The sequence below is a fragment of the Bos javanicus genome, chromosome 1, assembly GCF_032452875.1.
Source record: "Bos javanicus breed banteng chromosome 1, ARS-OSU_banteng_1.0, whole genome shotgun sequence".
In the NCBI taxonomy this organism is placed as follows: Eukaryota; Metazoa; Chordata; class Mammalia; order Artiodactyla; family Bovidae; genus Bos; species Bos javanicus.
The window spans coordinates 76,264,554-76,280,225 of NC_083868.1; the positions used below are offsets into that span (position 1 = coordinate 76,264,554).

Genomic DNA, 15,672 nt, shown 5'->3' on the forward strand with positions numbered 1-15,672 from the left:
TAAATGATTTGGCAGCGCTGCTTTTAAACCTCAATAGGTATCCCAGTTTGAGGAGCTTGAGTGACACTGCAACCAAGTTCCTGGAATCTGGGGATATTGAAAGCACATTAAACTGTGGTCCTATTGATAAGAGCTCCCTAACTAACCATTTTCTAAACCTCCAGCTTCTCCCCTCCAACACACACACACACACACACAGCTAAAATAATCTTTCAAAGATCAGCTCTTTGGCATTTTCATGGGGAAACTACAAGGAGAAAAGAAAAAAAGAAAGGCTTCATGGGTAAGCTAAAGTCCAATTTAAATAAAATAATGAGGTCTGACCATGGAAAACTGGGGAAACAACAGAAGCAGATATGGTAAGTTAGAATCTGGCAATCACTAACAGGATAAGGAACGTTTGTAAAGGCAGACACTGAGAGTGCAAAATCCTTTCTAAAACAGACGCCGGCAGATGTTAGGCCAAACTGAACATGTGCAGATGGGAGGATATGAATCTTAATCGAGTCCCTTCTTTGTCCTCCTCTACTTCTGGTTTCCCATCTAGACAATAAAAATTGTCTGAATGTATTTGCCAAACCTAACTTTCTGAATTTTTCAGAATTTCATAATATGAAAGAAAAAGCCAATATTTTAAGGTATTTAATGGGAAGTGCAACTCAAAAATTAGTGAGTGTAATATTTAAAGTAAACCACGGACTCTCTATATAGTCAAAAGACAACAACAACAAAAAATTGTTGATGGGGAGGCAGAGAAGGGGTAAAGATATCCTTGTAAATCATCCCTGCTTTTACTAAATGCAATTAAAGTCCTTGAGTAATGTTAACGGAAAGTGACTCAGTCTTTATGAGTCACGGGAAAAATAACAGCCAAAAAGTCCAGGGGAGACTCCCCTGATTTTGGTCCTTGAGAAGCTGCATCAGGACTGGAAATGCTCATCACACACTGAGCCTTCAAAGTTTAGTGGTAAATCAACCTAGGTACTTCTGATGCAAGTTTCCAAGAGACAAAGTGACACTTCATTCATGCAAATGTTAGTTTGCGTGTTTTGGAGAGAGTCAGTAATAAGTAATAAACTAAGAATCATAAGCAAACTTTTCAAAAGTTGAACTTGTTTATTCATACACTTCACCTATGAAAGCCCCACTGGCCCTTACTCAGAACTGGCAAATGGATTATTCTTACTTTACATAAGGTTTCTACTTTGATAATCAATTTTGAAGTACCTAGATGTTTTCAAAGAAGCACATGTTCTTCTTTAAAAAATGAAAATCAAATGTAAGTGTATATTTTTAAAAGTCACTACAAAAATAATACATGCTGTCACATGGGTTCAACCAATAATAGTCTCCAACAGTGCACCACTATATCAAAAAAAAGTTTTGATAACTGATGTTTATAGTGATTAATGAAGCATCAAAAAAAAAAAAAAACCATTAGGGAAGTTTTTAAAAGGTTTCACTGAAATGGTCCAAGAGAAATTATCTTTTCTCCACAGAGTAACATAGAGTAAACAATGTAAGTTTTTCTGACCATAGTCTGTGCTGTAATTACTCACTCATTTCAGCCTTTACAGCACAAAAGCAGCCACAGACAGTATGTAGACAAATGAGCAAAGTTATGATCCAATAAAACTTTAGACACAGAAATTTGAATTTCATATCATTTTTACCTGTCACAAAACATTCTTCTTCTTCTTTTTCTTCAATCATTTAAAAATGTAAAGGCTATATTCAGCTCCACTGTATAAAAACAAGCAGTGGATAGCTGGACTGGCCCACAGGCCATAGTTTGCAAACTTCTATCCTAGAAGAACAAATTTCAATTACCAAAAGGAAAAACATGCTGCCATTCTTTAACGCTGATAAAGGTAATGAGTTGCTACTGAAAAAACAAAAAATTAAAGTAGGGTAGGATGCATCCCTGCATTACGGTGGCCACAGTATTTTTAGTCAGTATATTCCAAATGTCCATTGTAAGCCCAATGTATAATCTGGGTATAAAAGACTACAGTTTCCTGGGACTATCTCCAAGAGATTCAGCTGATATCAAGTAGAGCAGGAACCTGCTCACAGCAAAGCTCATAACATTGCACCAAGGTTCAAAGACCACTGATATTTACAAAATATTATCTGAAAAGAGAGTTGAATTCAAATACATAAAGAGTTCTCAAAGCTCAATAACAAGAAAACGGCCTGATGTTTTTTTAAAGGCAAACTTTAGAACACTCACTTCAACAAATGATGTAAGAATAGGAAATAAGCACAAGAAGAGTCTCCAATCACTAGTCATTACAGAAATGCAAATTAAAGCCACATGAGGTAATATTATACTGTTAAAATTTAGATCACAGCTACAAAACAACAGAACCAGAATTTAAACCCTTAAGAAAATTGCTTAAAAATTTTAAAAATATATCTTGACAATGTGAAGTACAGACAAGGATGCAGAGCAATTGGAGCTCACATACACTGCCTGCGGGAATGCAAAATGGTACGGCTACTTTGAAAAACAGTTTGGTAGTTTCTTATAAAGCTAAACATATATTCACCATACAACCCAGTAATCCTACCCCAAGTTCTAACCCAGGGCTTCCCTGGTAGCTCAGCTGGTAAAGAATCCGCCTGCAAAGCAAGAGATCCAAGTTTGTTTCCTGGGTCAGGAAGACCCCTGGAGAAGGGATAGAGTACCCACTCCAGTGTTCTTGGGCTTCTCTGGTGCCTCAGTAGGTAAAGAATCAGCCTGCAATGCAGGAGGCCTAAATTCAGTCCCTGGGATTGGCAAGATCCCCTGGTGGAGGGCATGGCAATCTACTCCAGTATTCTTGCCTGGAGAAGCCCCATGGACAGACGAACCTGGCGGGCTGCAATCCAAGGGGTCACAAGGAGTCTTACATGACTGAGCAACTAAGCACAGGTGCTAACCCAAGGGAAGTGAAAACACATTCACACACACACACAAAATTGTATGCAAATGTTTATAGAGACTATTTATAACCACCAAAAGTAAAAACACCTCAATATTCATCAACTAGTGAATGGATAAGCAAATGTGGTACAGCCATTCACTGGAATTCAGCAATGAAAAGGAACAAAATTACTGATATACACATGGTATTAGATGTATTAGGCTAAGCGAAAGAAGTCAAACACAGAAAGCTATTATTGCGTGATCCCATTTATATGCCATTTTTCTAAAGGCAAAAGTACAAAGCCAGAAAACAAATCAGTGGTTGGTTGGGGTGGGGAGGAAGGGGTAGAACAATTTGGGGGTTATGCAATTGTTCTATATCTTAACTGCTGTGGTGGTTACAAGACCAAACATTTGTCAAACTCAGAACTGCACATTAAGAAGAACTTTTACTATACATGAATTACACATCAATGAGCCTGGCTAAAAAGAAAAAAACACTGATATATAAGCAAGACTGGTTTTACACTGGTTCTGGTTTATTAGAAAGTTTTCAGTGCCTTTCTGTCAGTGTATGGTTACCAATATCATATGAAGACCTACATATCTTAATGTGTGTGTTTGTTTTATTGAAATAGTGACATAAAAAAAAAAAAAAAACCACTTCGAGTATGCGTGTTTGTGGTGTCCTTTTAAAAATAGTCAGTCTGTTCAGTCACTCAGTCGTGTCCAACTCTTTGCGACGCCATCGACTGTAGCACGTCAAGCTTCCCTGCCCATGACTAACTCCAGGAGCTTATTCAAACTCATGTCCATCAAGTCGGTGATGCCATCCAATCATCTCATCCTCTGTTGTCCCCTTTCCCATCCACCTTCAATCTTTCCCACCATCAGGGTCTTTTCCAATGAGTCAGTTCTTCACATCAGGTGGCCAAAGAATTGGAGCTTCAGCTTCAACATCAGTCCTTCCAAAGAATATTCGGGACTGATTTCCTTTAGGATGGACTGGTTGGATCTCCTTGCCGTCTAAGGGACTCTCAAGGGTATTCTCCAACACCATGGTTCAGAAGCATCAATACTTCAGCGTTCAGCTTTCTTTAGACTCCAACTCTCACATCCATACACGACTACTGGAAAAACCATAGCTTTGACTATATGAACATTTGTTGGGAAAGTAATGTCACTGCTTTTTAATATGTTGTCTAGGTCAGTCATAACTTTTCTTCCAAGGGCAAGCGTCCTTTAATTTCATGGCTGCAGTCACCATCTGCAGTGCTTTTGAAGCCCCCAAAAAATAAAGTTTGTTATTGCTTCCATTGTTTTCCCATCTATTCATCATGAAGTGAAGGGACCAGATGCCATGATCTTAGCTTTCTGAATGTTGAGTTTTAAGCCAACTTTTTCACTCTCTTCTTTCATTTTCATCAAGAGGTTCTTTAGTTCTTCTTCGCTTTCTGCTATCAGGGTGGTGTCATCTACATATCTGACGTTTTTGATATTTCTCCTGGCAATCTTGATTCCAGCCTGTGCTTCATCCAGCCCAGCATTTCTCATGATGTATTCTGCATATAAGTTAAATAAGCAGGGTGAAAATATACAGCCTTGACGTACTCCTTTTCCTATTTGGAACCAGTTTGTAGCTCCATGTCCAGTTCTAACTGTTGCTTCTTGACCTGCATACAGATTTCTCAGGAGGCAGGTCAGGTGGTCTGGTATTCCCATCTCTTGAAGAATTTTCCAGAGTTTGTTGTGATCCACACAGTCAAAGGCTTTGGCGTAGTCAATAAAGCAGATGATTTTCTGGAACTCTTGTTTTTTCGATGATCCAACGGATGTTGGCAATTTGCTCTCTGGTTCCTCTGCCTTTTCTAAATCCAGCTTGAACATCTGAAAGTTCACTGTTCACATACTGTTGAAGCCTGGCTTGGAGAATTCTGAGCATTACTTTGCTAGCATGTGCGATGAGTGCAATTGTGCAGTAGTTTGAACATTCTTTGGCATTGCCTTTCTTTGGGATTAGAATGAAAACTGACCTTTTCCAGTCGTGTGGCCACTGAATTTTCCAAATTTGCTGGCATATTGAGTGCAGCACTTTCACTGCATCATCTTTTAGTATTTGAAATAGCTCAACTGGAAGTCCATCACCTCCACTAACTTTGTTCGTAGTGATGCTTCCTAAGGCCCACTTGACTTCACATTCCATGATGTCTGGCTCTAGGTGAGTGATCACAGCATCGTGGTTATCTGGGTCATGAAGATATTTTTTTGTATAGTTCTTCTGTGTATTCTTGCCACCTCTTCTTAATATCTTCTGGTTCTGTTAGGTGCATACCATTTCTGTCCTTTATCGTGCCCATCTTTGCATGAAATGTTCCCTTGGAATCTCTAATTTTCTTGAAAAGATCTCTAGTCTTTCCTATTCTATTGTTTTCCTCTATATCTTTTCACTGATCACTGAGGAAGGCTTTCTTATCTCTCCTTGCTAGTCTTTGGAACTCTGCATTCAAATGGGTATATCTTTCCTTTTTTCCTTTGCCTTTCATATCTTTCCTTTTCTCAGCTATTTGTAAGACCTCCTCAGACAACCATTTTACCTTTTTGCATTTCTTTTTCTTGGGGATGGTCTTGATCACTGCCTCTAGTTCTTCAGGCACTCTATCAGATCTCATCCCTTGAATTTATTTGTCACTTCCACTGTATAATCATAAGGGATTTGATTTAGGTCATACCTGAATAGTCTATAGTGGTTTTCCCTACTTTCTTCAATTTAAGTCTGATAACAATTTGGCAATAAGGAGTTCATGATCTGAGCCATAGTCAGCTCCCAGTCTTATTTTTGCTGACTATATAGAGCTTCTCTCTATTTGGCTGCAAAGAACGTAATCAGAGGGTTGGCCAAAAAGTTCGTTTGGGTCTTCTGTTCCAGCTCACTGAAAAACTCTTCTCTTTTAGCCAACACAACAGTATCTGGGCTTCTCTGGTAGCTCAATCTGTAAAGAATTCGCCTGTAATGCAGGAGACCTGGGTTCAATCCCTGGATTGGAAAGATCCCCTGGAGAAGGGCAGGGCAACCCACTCCATTATTCTTGCCTGGAGAATCCCCATGGACAGAGGAGCCTGGTGGGCTTCACTCCATGGGGTCACAAAGAGTCAGACACAACTGAGCAACTAAGCACAGCACATAAACCACACAACAGTATCTAGAAATCCTTGTACTGATTTCTAAATTCAAACATCTGGGAATAAACAGTCTATATAACCCCAAGGTATATAAGACCAATTATCCTTTGTAGTTCTTATTTAGGATCTAGGGCACCCTAATTTTACAGTTTTGAAGCACAGGACACTTTTAAATAGGTCATCAGCTTAAAGCATTAATCCAACAATCCTTCCAGTGGCTACATCTGAAATTGCAAACATAGCTGTGATAAGGTTTATTTTTCCCCCCTATAGCTCAGGGTAGTTAATTGTAAAATACACTCCTTTACTTAAAAAACTGGGATTTCAAGAGAAGTGTGCAGTATCACACTGTTTTTTGTTACTGAGGCAAAAATTCACTTATCTCAATCAAAACTCTACATCTCTGAAGAGAACTAAGGAAAGATAATGGCCCACAGCTTTATTTCCACAACATGTTTAATCGTCTTAAAATATCCAAGCCTCTAAACATTAGCCCCTTCAGGTTGAGTGTACAGAGAGGAAATGCATCTTCTGTGTAGGAAAAACCACTGAGGCAGGAATATGACCTCCTGTAGTTCATGCAGCAATTCATTTGCTAAATCAAAACAAAAACCTGAAAAAAAAAAAGCTTTTAATTAAAAAATAAAATGAAACCTAGGTCAACTTTTTAACATTCATATCAAACATTATCCCTAAAACAACTTGAGAAAAAGCTCTGAAATTGTTTTGCCACTCATTATTTTTATACCATTGTTTTTCTCCGGGGGCTCTAACAGTACAGAATCTGCCTGCCAATGCAGGAGACACAAGAGATGCAGGTTCGATTCCTGGGTCAGGAAGATTTCCTGAAGAAGAATACGGCAACACACTCCAGTATTCTTGCCTGGGAGATTCCATGGACAGGGGAGCCTGGCAGGCTACAGTCTATGGGGCTGCAAATAGAAGGATACAACTGAATGACTGAGCACACACACACACACACCCATTAAGGAAATACATCAGGAGTGATTCTTTTTTATCTACAGAATAACTGAAAAGAGAGAGAAGAACACAGAGACGGAACAAAAGAAGAGCGACGAAGGGAGAAGACGGGAAAGGAAGGGGAAGGTGAAAAAGGAGAGAGGAGGGAAGACTGAGCTGTGGAATACTCAACTCTAAACTTCTCTAAATTTAGGCCCTATGTGGCAATTTTTAGATATGTTAAGTCTAAGGGGTTTACTACAACTCACTTCCCCATCCTGGCTCTCAGATTTTCATCTGGAAAATCTGGTGGAGCAGTGGTTTCTAATAGTTTCCCACAAGGGAGAAGTTGGCCTTTATGTACTTGTCAGTTTAAAAAAAAAAAGGCATTTCTTGAATTATTAACATAATCTTTATTTTACAAATAGCAGCTATTTCAGTTTTTAAAAATCACTGTATTTATTTAAGAAGGTACTACATACCTGCATATAGCAATGTGAGAGGCATTCCGGGTGGAATTTCAAGAGTTCTTTACAACAACTCCTTGAACATCTCCTTGAACTCTTTAGGACTGCCTTTCCAGCACAGTCAAGATCACACCATCCACCACAGGGCACTTTTTACTGTGAAACTACCCTCACACAATAGGTGACACACATGTATCTCTAAAAAATATGTATCTAAGGTTCTTTTCAGCTTCCAAATCATATGATACTGCTTTGCATTTTTCCTCAGGGGGAAAAAAAATTAAACTTATTACTCAAAAAAAAAAAAAAATTCAAACCACCAAATAGCATTTTCAAAAATGTTTTTACTAAAATTTTATTCTTAATAATGATTACCTTCCAAATCACAAGGAAGAGCACGCAATGACTTTTTTTTTTTTACTTTCTATGTTATCCATAACTTTGTATGGATTCCATTTATAAGACATATCTATGAAAAAAAAAAAACACTAGAAAAAATACATAAAACATTTTCATAACTGTAATAGTGGCACTAAGATACATGATATCAAGGTTAAAAGGCATTATCTCTGCCCTCTAAGAACTTATGCTCTGAGAAGGAACAGGAAATTATGCCAGAGATAGGATTTCTAAACTAACAGAGAGAATTTAGTAGTCCATGATTTACTCATTTATTCATTCACACATTCACATATTTGCTGAATCTTTGCCAGCTATGTGAAAGATGTGAAGCCAGATCAAGGTAAAGAAAAACAAGACACATACCTAAGTCAAGATTTAGCACAGGTCTCACTAAAAAACAATAACCACCCCCTACCCCCAAAAAAACCTATGGAATTTTGAGGAAAAGAGAAACTGAGTTTGTCTGAGAGCCAGAAAATGGACCTCTTAGAGACCTCCATCACATTATGTGTCTTGTGGGCATGCCACATGCTTTAGATCTTTGGGACTACTTGATTAACTTATTAATCAAGAGTTACTAATTATGTAACAGACATAATTTTATATCTTTCTGCTTAAAGTTCTGGACTTAACGCCATTAATTTAATTTACCCTCATCTTGCCACTATGGTGTTCTGGACCTAAAATGAATCAGTGCTTTCTAGGCATATTTCTGAAAATCATTAACTTTGATCTTTAAAGAAAAAGAATTTGCTCTCAGAATAGCTAGCTACCTTCATTTCAAGAAACGTCTCTACCACAAGTGCACAGGTGCTCATCAGATACTAATCAAGTAAACTAACTTTGGAGATGTTGGAACTTCCCATATGAAGGGCAGTAAAAATACATAATACATAATAAATTCCCTTACTGCTGAGAGGAAAGAAGAAAGAAGGTTGGCCTGGTAGATGAGAGAACTGTAGATTGTATATTTCATGTTCAATGTTTAAAAGTGGGAAAACGCTAATGACTAAAAAACTGCAAAGGAATTAATAAACTTTAAAGAGTCTAGAAATGGCTTTGATGCACAGTCTACACCTCTCAAACCAAAATCTTAAGATAATGTGAAAACTTTGCTAAATACAGGAAAGAGCAAGATTAGCATGAGCAATTCAAACTAAGTAGAGCTATGGAAGCGGCTTCCCCAGTGTCTCTGCAATAAAGAATCCGCTTGCCAAAGCAGGAGACATGGGTTTGATCCCTGGGACAGGAAGAGCCCCTGGACAATGAAATGGCAATCCACTCCAATATTCTTGCCTGGAAAATCCCATGAACAGAGTCTGGCAGGCTACAGTCCTTGGGGGTCACAAAGAGTCAGACATACAGCGATGGGAATCAGACTGGAGACAGCAAAAAGTGGGGAGTCTGGATTGTGGTTTTAGAAAGAAAATTCAGCAAAGAAGCTAAAACTGACCAAAAATCTAAGTTTGTGCTTTTTTTTTTTTAAAGGGAAAAAAAGCTTTGATCTAAACTAAAAAAAAAATGTGGAATATTGTTGGAACTTTTTTCTATTGGAGAATACTTTTGTCTAGCATTCACAAATTGCACGATGCATTTGAGATATACATCTACTGATACAAAAAAATGGTTGAGAATTATTTCAAATCTTGTAGCAGAGAACCTCAAATGTTTCCAAAGAAATAAAGCATTATTTCTAAACAATGGCAACAGTATTTCCATTACAAAAAGTATGCAGATGTTCCCCCCAAAAAAATGCTTTTAAACCCAGAAACAATGATGTATGTTAAAATTCATCTTAGACTTAATTCTTGACTTAATTCTTTTCACTACAAATGAACTCAAACACATCTCTCCTATTTTAAGAGGGATTTCCCAAGGTAAAACTACTGCAGTAGTTATTTTTTCAAAGGTCTGTCCAAATGATGAGTATCTTTGACCATCTTAAAACTAAGCAAGTGTTAGATTTTTAACCTAGAAGAAAAAAGTTTTCAAATATTCCCCTTCCCTAAAGTCAGCCGCTACCATGACCTCTGTTGAGAAGTTCACAAAAAAAGTCCCAGGGCGCCCAGCCCCTTCCTAAAGAAAAGGGCAGTGGGAAGGGGCAGACATCCACTGCATTGTTCTTCTCAGTCTCTACTGGAATCTGCCCAATGATTCCAAATTGTAATTGTATATAAAGGTTTACATTAATAAGAGAAGTAGAGAGTTTTTAAAACTGGAGTTTAAAAATCTATGCCAGAATATTAATCAAATTATTACTAAACTTCCTTTTCAAACTGAGTTAGAGTTTCAATATTAAGAACAGTCTCAATGTTTGTGTATGTTTTACCCAATCATGGTCACCAACTTTATTTTCTTTAATTAGGGTCCAAAAAAAATCATTAGGGAGCAACCAGACTATAATCAAGACTTATATTAGAGAAAGATACACTTTATTAGATGTGAATACCTCCCAGAACAAAAACCACACTGCCATTAGGACATTCCTACTATAGTGTATCATTTCCTTTGATGATCTTTGAACCAGAAAAATCACATGCTTACAAAAACAAAGATCTTCTCAACAATTTCTGACCACCTTCAAAGTAAATTAATATATGTAATTCTAATGTAATGCAACAGCTACATAAATTTCCATACCAATTTACCGTATTATATAAACTGGACTGCCTCACATCAAGTTGTGTAAAACAAAAACCAATCCAAATGAGTTAAACGCCAGAGTTTAGCAATGGAAAAATCTCGCATTTATAGATGGAAAGTGTTTGTTGAAACCCTTGAGAAAGAATATACTAGAATTAACCATTCATATCTTGGTTAGAAACCAAAAGACCTAAGAGTAATATAAACGCATACATAAGAAAGTGAGTTTCAAGTTCGTTTCAGGTCACTAACATGTACAGGGAGCAAGGTAAATTCATAGCACTACATGACTGTGTGCTGTGCTTAGTTGTGTCTGACTCTCTGCAACCCTGTAGACTATAGCCCGTAAGGTTCCTCTGTCCACCGGGATTCTCCAGAGAAGAATACTTAAGTGAGTTGCCATGCCCTCCTCTGGGAGATCTTCCCAACTCAGGGATCAAACCCAGGTCTCCCACACTGCAGGCAGATTCTTTACCAACTGAGCCACCAGGGAAGCCCTAGTTTACAAATTGAGGTTGTGTCTGAACTCCAATTCTTATCCTACTCCTCACACCCCCCAAGGAAGCATTATATATACAAGGATATATATAAACACACACACACAACTTCATACCACAAAGGTTAAAGACTATCTCTAAGACTAGGACCTTCAAAGAGCAAATTTGCCTTTCCCACCACTCTGGCTCCAGCCTTGACAGTGCGAAGAAAAAATCATTTACATATGAATGCAAGAACCTTTACCAAAACCAGGATGGGAACTCAAGGGTTGAAAAACACCACTTGCTAAAAAATCTCCGGCCTAAAAAACTCTAACATCCTTTAGGAACAACAGGACAGGCCGAAAGGCATTAAAAATTCTATACAAAACCAGCGACTGTCTCCTGGTGTTTGGAACTCTGGGGCCTAAAGCAGTCAAGCTTTCTTTGGATCCTGGGTTCAGCCCTAGCAGCCACAAGACCCTATGAGTCAAATCAGGTTGGCAATGAAACACACAGTTCCAAGAAAGCAAAGATCCTTTTCAATTCCACCTTCCCAGGACAACTAAGACCACAAGAGTCAGCTGAAACAAATGACATCCACTACAGAAGCAATCTCTGCAAGCCCGGATAGCACTCTGGGACTTCCATGCTTCCCAGGGACAAATAACAGCCTAAGATTACTAAAGATTACGGCGATCCAGCACCCAAGAGCTCAGTTAAAAAAAAAAAAAAAGGTCTAGGATGAAGACAAGAGGCAAGAAGTCAATGGGCTTCTTGCTAGAAGTCAAGCCAGACCAGTAGTAATCAAGCTCTTACATCTGGATATCAGTATAGGAAGCTAGTAAAAATCAAGATCACAATGAGTCCTCTGCTCCCCTTCGCTTACTCCTTTTTGTGAGAAAACGCTTATTTATAGCAGCTTCCCATCTGGCTGCTCGCGCTGGGCAGTGCCCAGACTAAACTTTTAAACCTGGAAGAAGGTGGGAAAGTCAGCCAGCCAGACGCAGCGCTAGGAAACGTAGACAGAAGGAGGGAAAGAGTCAAGTTTCAAAACAAAGGTTCCACAAGGAACTGAACGTCAACCACTCCCCACTTCCTAGCCTTCAAGCCAGTTAGGCTGGGCCTGAATTTTTAAGAAGAGAAATAAGTCAGAGGAACCCAGGTTTGGAGCTTTCACTAACGGCACGGCTATTCCAGAGAACCTCTGCACAACCACTTGATGAGAGTGGTGTTGGCCTCTCCCCCCATCTCCCGACGGTGGAGAAAAACTGGGGCTCAGAACTTAGGCGACTTGCCCAAGGTCCCACAGCAGAACCGGAATTCAATTTCTTCCCGGCCAGGGCGGGCCGGCACCCGGTGGGCGCCAAGCGAAGGCCGAGGGGGGCCCCCGAGACTAGGAAGGCCCTCCTCCCTCGGGAAGGACCCGGCGCTGGAAGCCGGAGGGGCCCGGCGCGCGGTCCACGGCCCGGCCCCTACCTTCCTTGACTCCCGGCAGCTTGGACTGGTCGATGGTGACTTCAGCCATGTTGGCCTGGGGTCCGGGCTGCACTTCGCCTCCGGCTTCCCGGCCGCCGCCTGCACACAGCACGGCCCGGCGCGCAGCAGCAGCAGCGCCCGACGCGGCGCAAAGTCCAGGAGGCAGCGCTCAGGCCCGGAGAACGGGGCGGGCCGCCGTGCAAGGGCTGGCGACAAGGGCGGCGGGAGACGGACCCGGGCGCAGCAGGCTGCGCCGCCGCAGCCACCTGCTCGCGCCCCCGGCCCTGATCAATACCAAATACCCGGAGCCCGGAAATGGACCCGGGCCGGCCAGTACGGAGGGAGAGAGGAGACAGAAAGGCGGGCGGGCGGGCGGGCGGGCGGCCGGGCCTGGGTGGGGAGGGGGAGGGGAGCTGCAGGTCTGTAACCGCAATTCAAGTGGCTGGCGAGCGCAGATCTGCTCCTGCGGCCGCCTCCCTGCTGTCTCCTTTGTGCCGAGTGACGCGCCCGAGGCTAAGGCCCCCGCCCCCGCGCCCTGCCTCCCTCCCAAGGGAGGGTCGCGTCTGTCGGCGGGAGCCTTGTGTCCTGAAGGCCTCGGCCAAAAGGTCGCACGGATCCCCCACAAGAGTCGGTACTGTCGCCAGTGTAGTTCCCATTCTTGGGTTCTTTCCACAGGATGCTTCCTGTGTGCCTGGCTCTCTGGGGCACTCTTTGTTTCCTGGGATTAGAGGAAAGATGGTGTTTGGGCATTAAAAACTCTCTACTACAATGTACAGAACTAGAGAGCAGCTGATCAGAAGCTAGGCCTGTTAAGAGAATGTTCACAACCAGTTGAGGGAACTGAGTCATTCATTCATCAAAAATGCACGAACGTCTACCGAGTCCGATGTTAGATTCTGTGGGTGATAACAACATGCGTCAGACATCTCCCTCTTCTGGCATGTCACACATTGGTCTATAATTGTGACATTTTTATTTCCCTGAAATAGCATCTCCTGGCAACAGAATTCTCCCTGCCTTTGGGAAGTCCTCTTCGGGAGGGGCCTCCTCTCCCAAGCTTGTGCAATCAAAGAACCTCTCCACCATCAACAAGCTTCCTCCCTCACCTACATACATTCATCTAAGGATAGGTGTGTGACCAAGACAAGTCAGGCAGAATACTTCTCTGGGGTTATTATATGAAGAAGGACAGATAAGCATTGTTTCTTGTGAGGAGGGTTGACTCTTCTTAATAGACAATGAGGCCAAACTGAAGACAGAAGTAAAGGTAAGAAGACAGTAGAGATGAAGAGGGTGTGTTCTGGTGTTACCATAGTAGAAAACCAGCTGGTCCCTGAGATTCCCACTGCTCTGGATTCTGGTGTTTACCTCCAGCATCTTAATTGAGGCTGGCACATTTTACTACCTTAAACTAGTAAAAGTTGATATTCTGTCACTCGACAGCTCAAAGAGTAACTGTATGAGAGGCCATGTGGAGGAGGGTTTATTTGGACTTGCCATTGATTTAAGATTACCGAAAAATTAAGAGAGGATTTTCTAAGCCAGAGGGTGGCAAACCCTGGGCCACTGGATTTGAATGGCTGCTTTTTATGTGTTTAAATTATTACATTTAACTGCTTATGGAAATACAACATAATATTTTCAATCTCGCCTCTTTGTACTCAGATTATAAAATACTTACTATTGGACCATTTCCAGAAAAGGTTAGCCAACCCTATTACTAGGCAGAAAGAACACCAGCAAATTAAGTGTGTAAATAGAAATATTAGAAAGGTAGCTTTGTGGGGATTTTTAAGTTGCCTGCCTTCTATGACTTTTTTCTTTTTAACTTCCCATGGTCATAGAGAATATTTATAATAACAGTATTGTCTGTTTTCCTCCCCCAAATTCATTGTCTTCATTCCTCTGTCATGCTCTGCTCTGGGAGGGTGACATTTATGAAAACATCACCAGGGTCTCCTTGCCCTGTGGTTTTGTTTTGAGTTAGACCAATGCACAACACTGGCAAAAGATTAAAAAAAAGAAAAGGAGGAGGGAAATGTCAGGGTGTGTATTACATGCCTTTCCTTTATGCTAGCTAGGCCAAAATTTTGATCATACTGTGTCTCTCTGACTACAACGCCTGTCTAGAAGCCTCTTTCCTAGAGTTCCAGCTCTCATGAGTCTCTCATAGTACCGTTTCTTTACAATGCTCCTTTAGGCCTAGAATGGTAATAGCTTCACACTGTTACTGGTTCCCTTAACCATACCCACACCATTGTAAATACTCCCTTAATTATATTCTTTCCAGTTTAACCATTTTGAGTATGCCTTCTTTTGCCTAGACTCTGATTAATATAGTTGAGATATGCCAAAGAGTCACTGCTTTGTTTTCCTTAACAACATCTACATTTCTTATGATCACTGTAAGACCATAAAACATATTCATCTATTCATATGATCTCCACTTCCTATTCTCTTGGTCTTTCTTAACTATTTCAATCATAGTTTTTAGCCTCACTGCTCAGAAAAACAGCTGTTTTTATTAGAATTAACAATGATCTCCATGTTGCCAAATCCGGGAGTCAATTCTCAGCTTTCCTCTTATTGGCTTGTTATTCCCATGTAATAGATATGATTCAACTCATCTTCTTAACACTTTTTTTGTTTGGGGCTTGTTTCAGTTTTTGTATTTTCACTTAACTCATTATCTCCCTCACTAGCCATGTTGTTCGGAGAAGGCAATGGCAACCCACTCCAGTACTCTTGCCTGGAAAATCCCATGGACAGAGGAACCTGGTAGGCTGTAGGCCATGGGGTCTTGAGGAGTCGGACACAACTGAGCGACTCCCCTTTCACTTTTCACTTTCATGCATCGGAGAAGGAAATGGCAACCCACTCCAGTGTTCTTGCCTGGAAAATCCCAGGGACAGTGGAGCCTGGTGGGCTGCCGTCTATGGGGTCGCACAGAGTCGGACACGACTGAAGCGACTTAGCAGCAGCAGCAACCACGTTGTTAAAAAATGATTCAAATAATGTAAGTTCACTTTTGAGGGTTCTTCTGGATACTGTTATCTGCCAATTATTGGAGATAGTTATAGGCTTCCCAGGTCATGCAATGGTAAAGAATCTGCCTGACAGTGCAGGAGATATGCGGGATCAGGGTCCGATCCTT

At 40.8% G+C, this 15,672-nt stretch overlaps 1 protein-coding gene across 2 annotated transcripts in view; it reads right to left on the reverse strand.

Annotated features, from left to right (window-relative positions):
• Positions 1-12,882, reverse strand: part of CCDC50 (coiled-coil domain containing 50) — an 84,791-nt gene extending 71,909 nt beyond the window's left edge. Inside the window, exon 1 of one of the 2 annotated variants that reach the window (XM_061412919.1) lies at positions 12,519-12,882. In XM_061412919.1, the coding sequence (XP_061268903.1) occupies positions 12,519-12,567 (49 nt within the window). In that variant the 5' untranslated portion in view covers positions 12,568-12,882. The remainder of the gene's footprint in view (positions 1-12,518) is intronic. The other variant, XM_061412927.1, reaches the window with a different exon arrangement.
• Between the last annotated feature and the right edge of the window lie 2,790 nt (positions 12,883-15,672).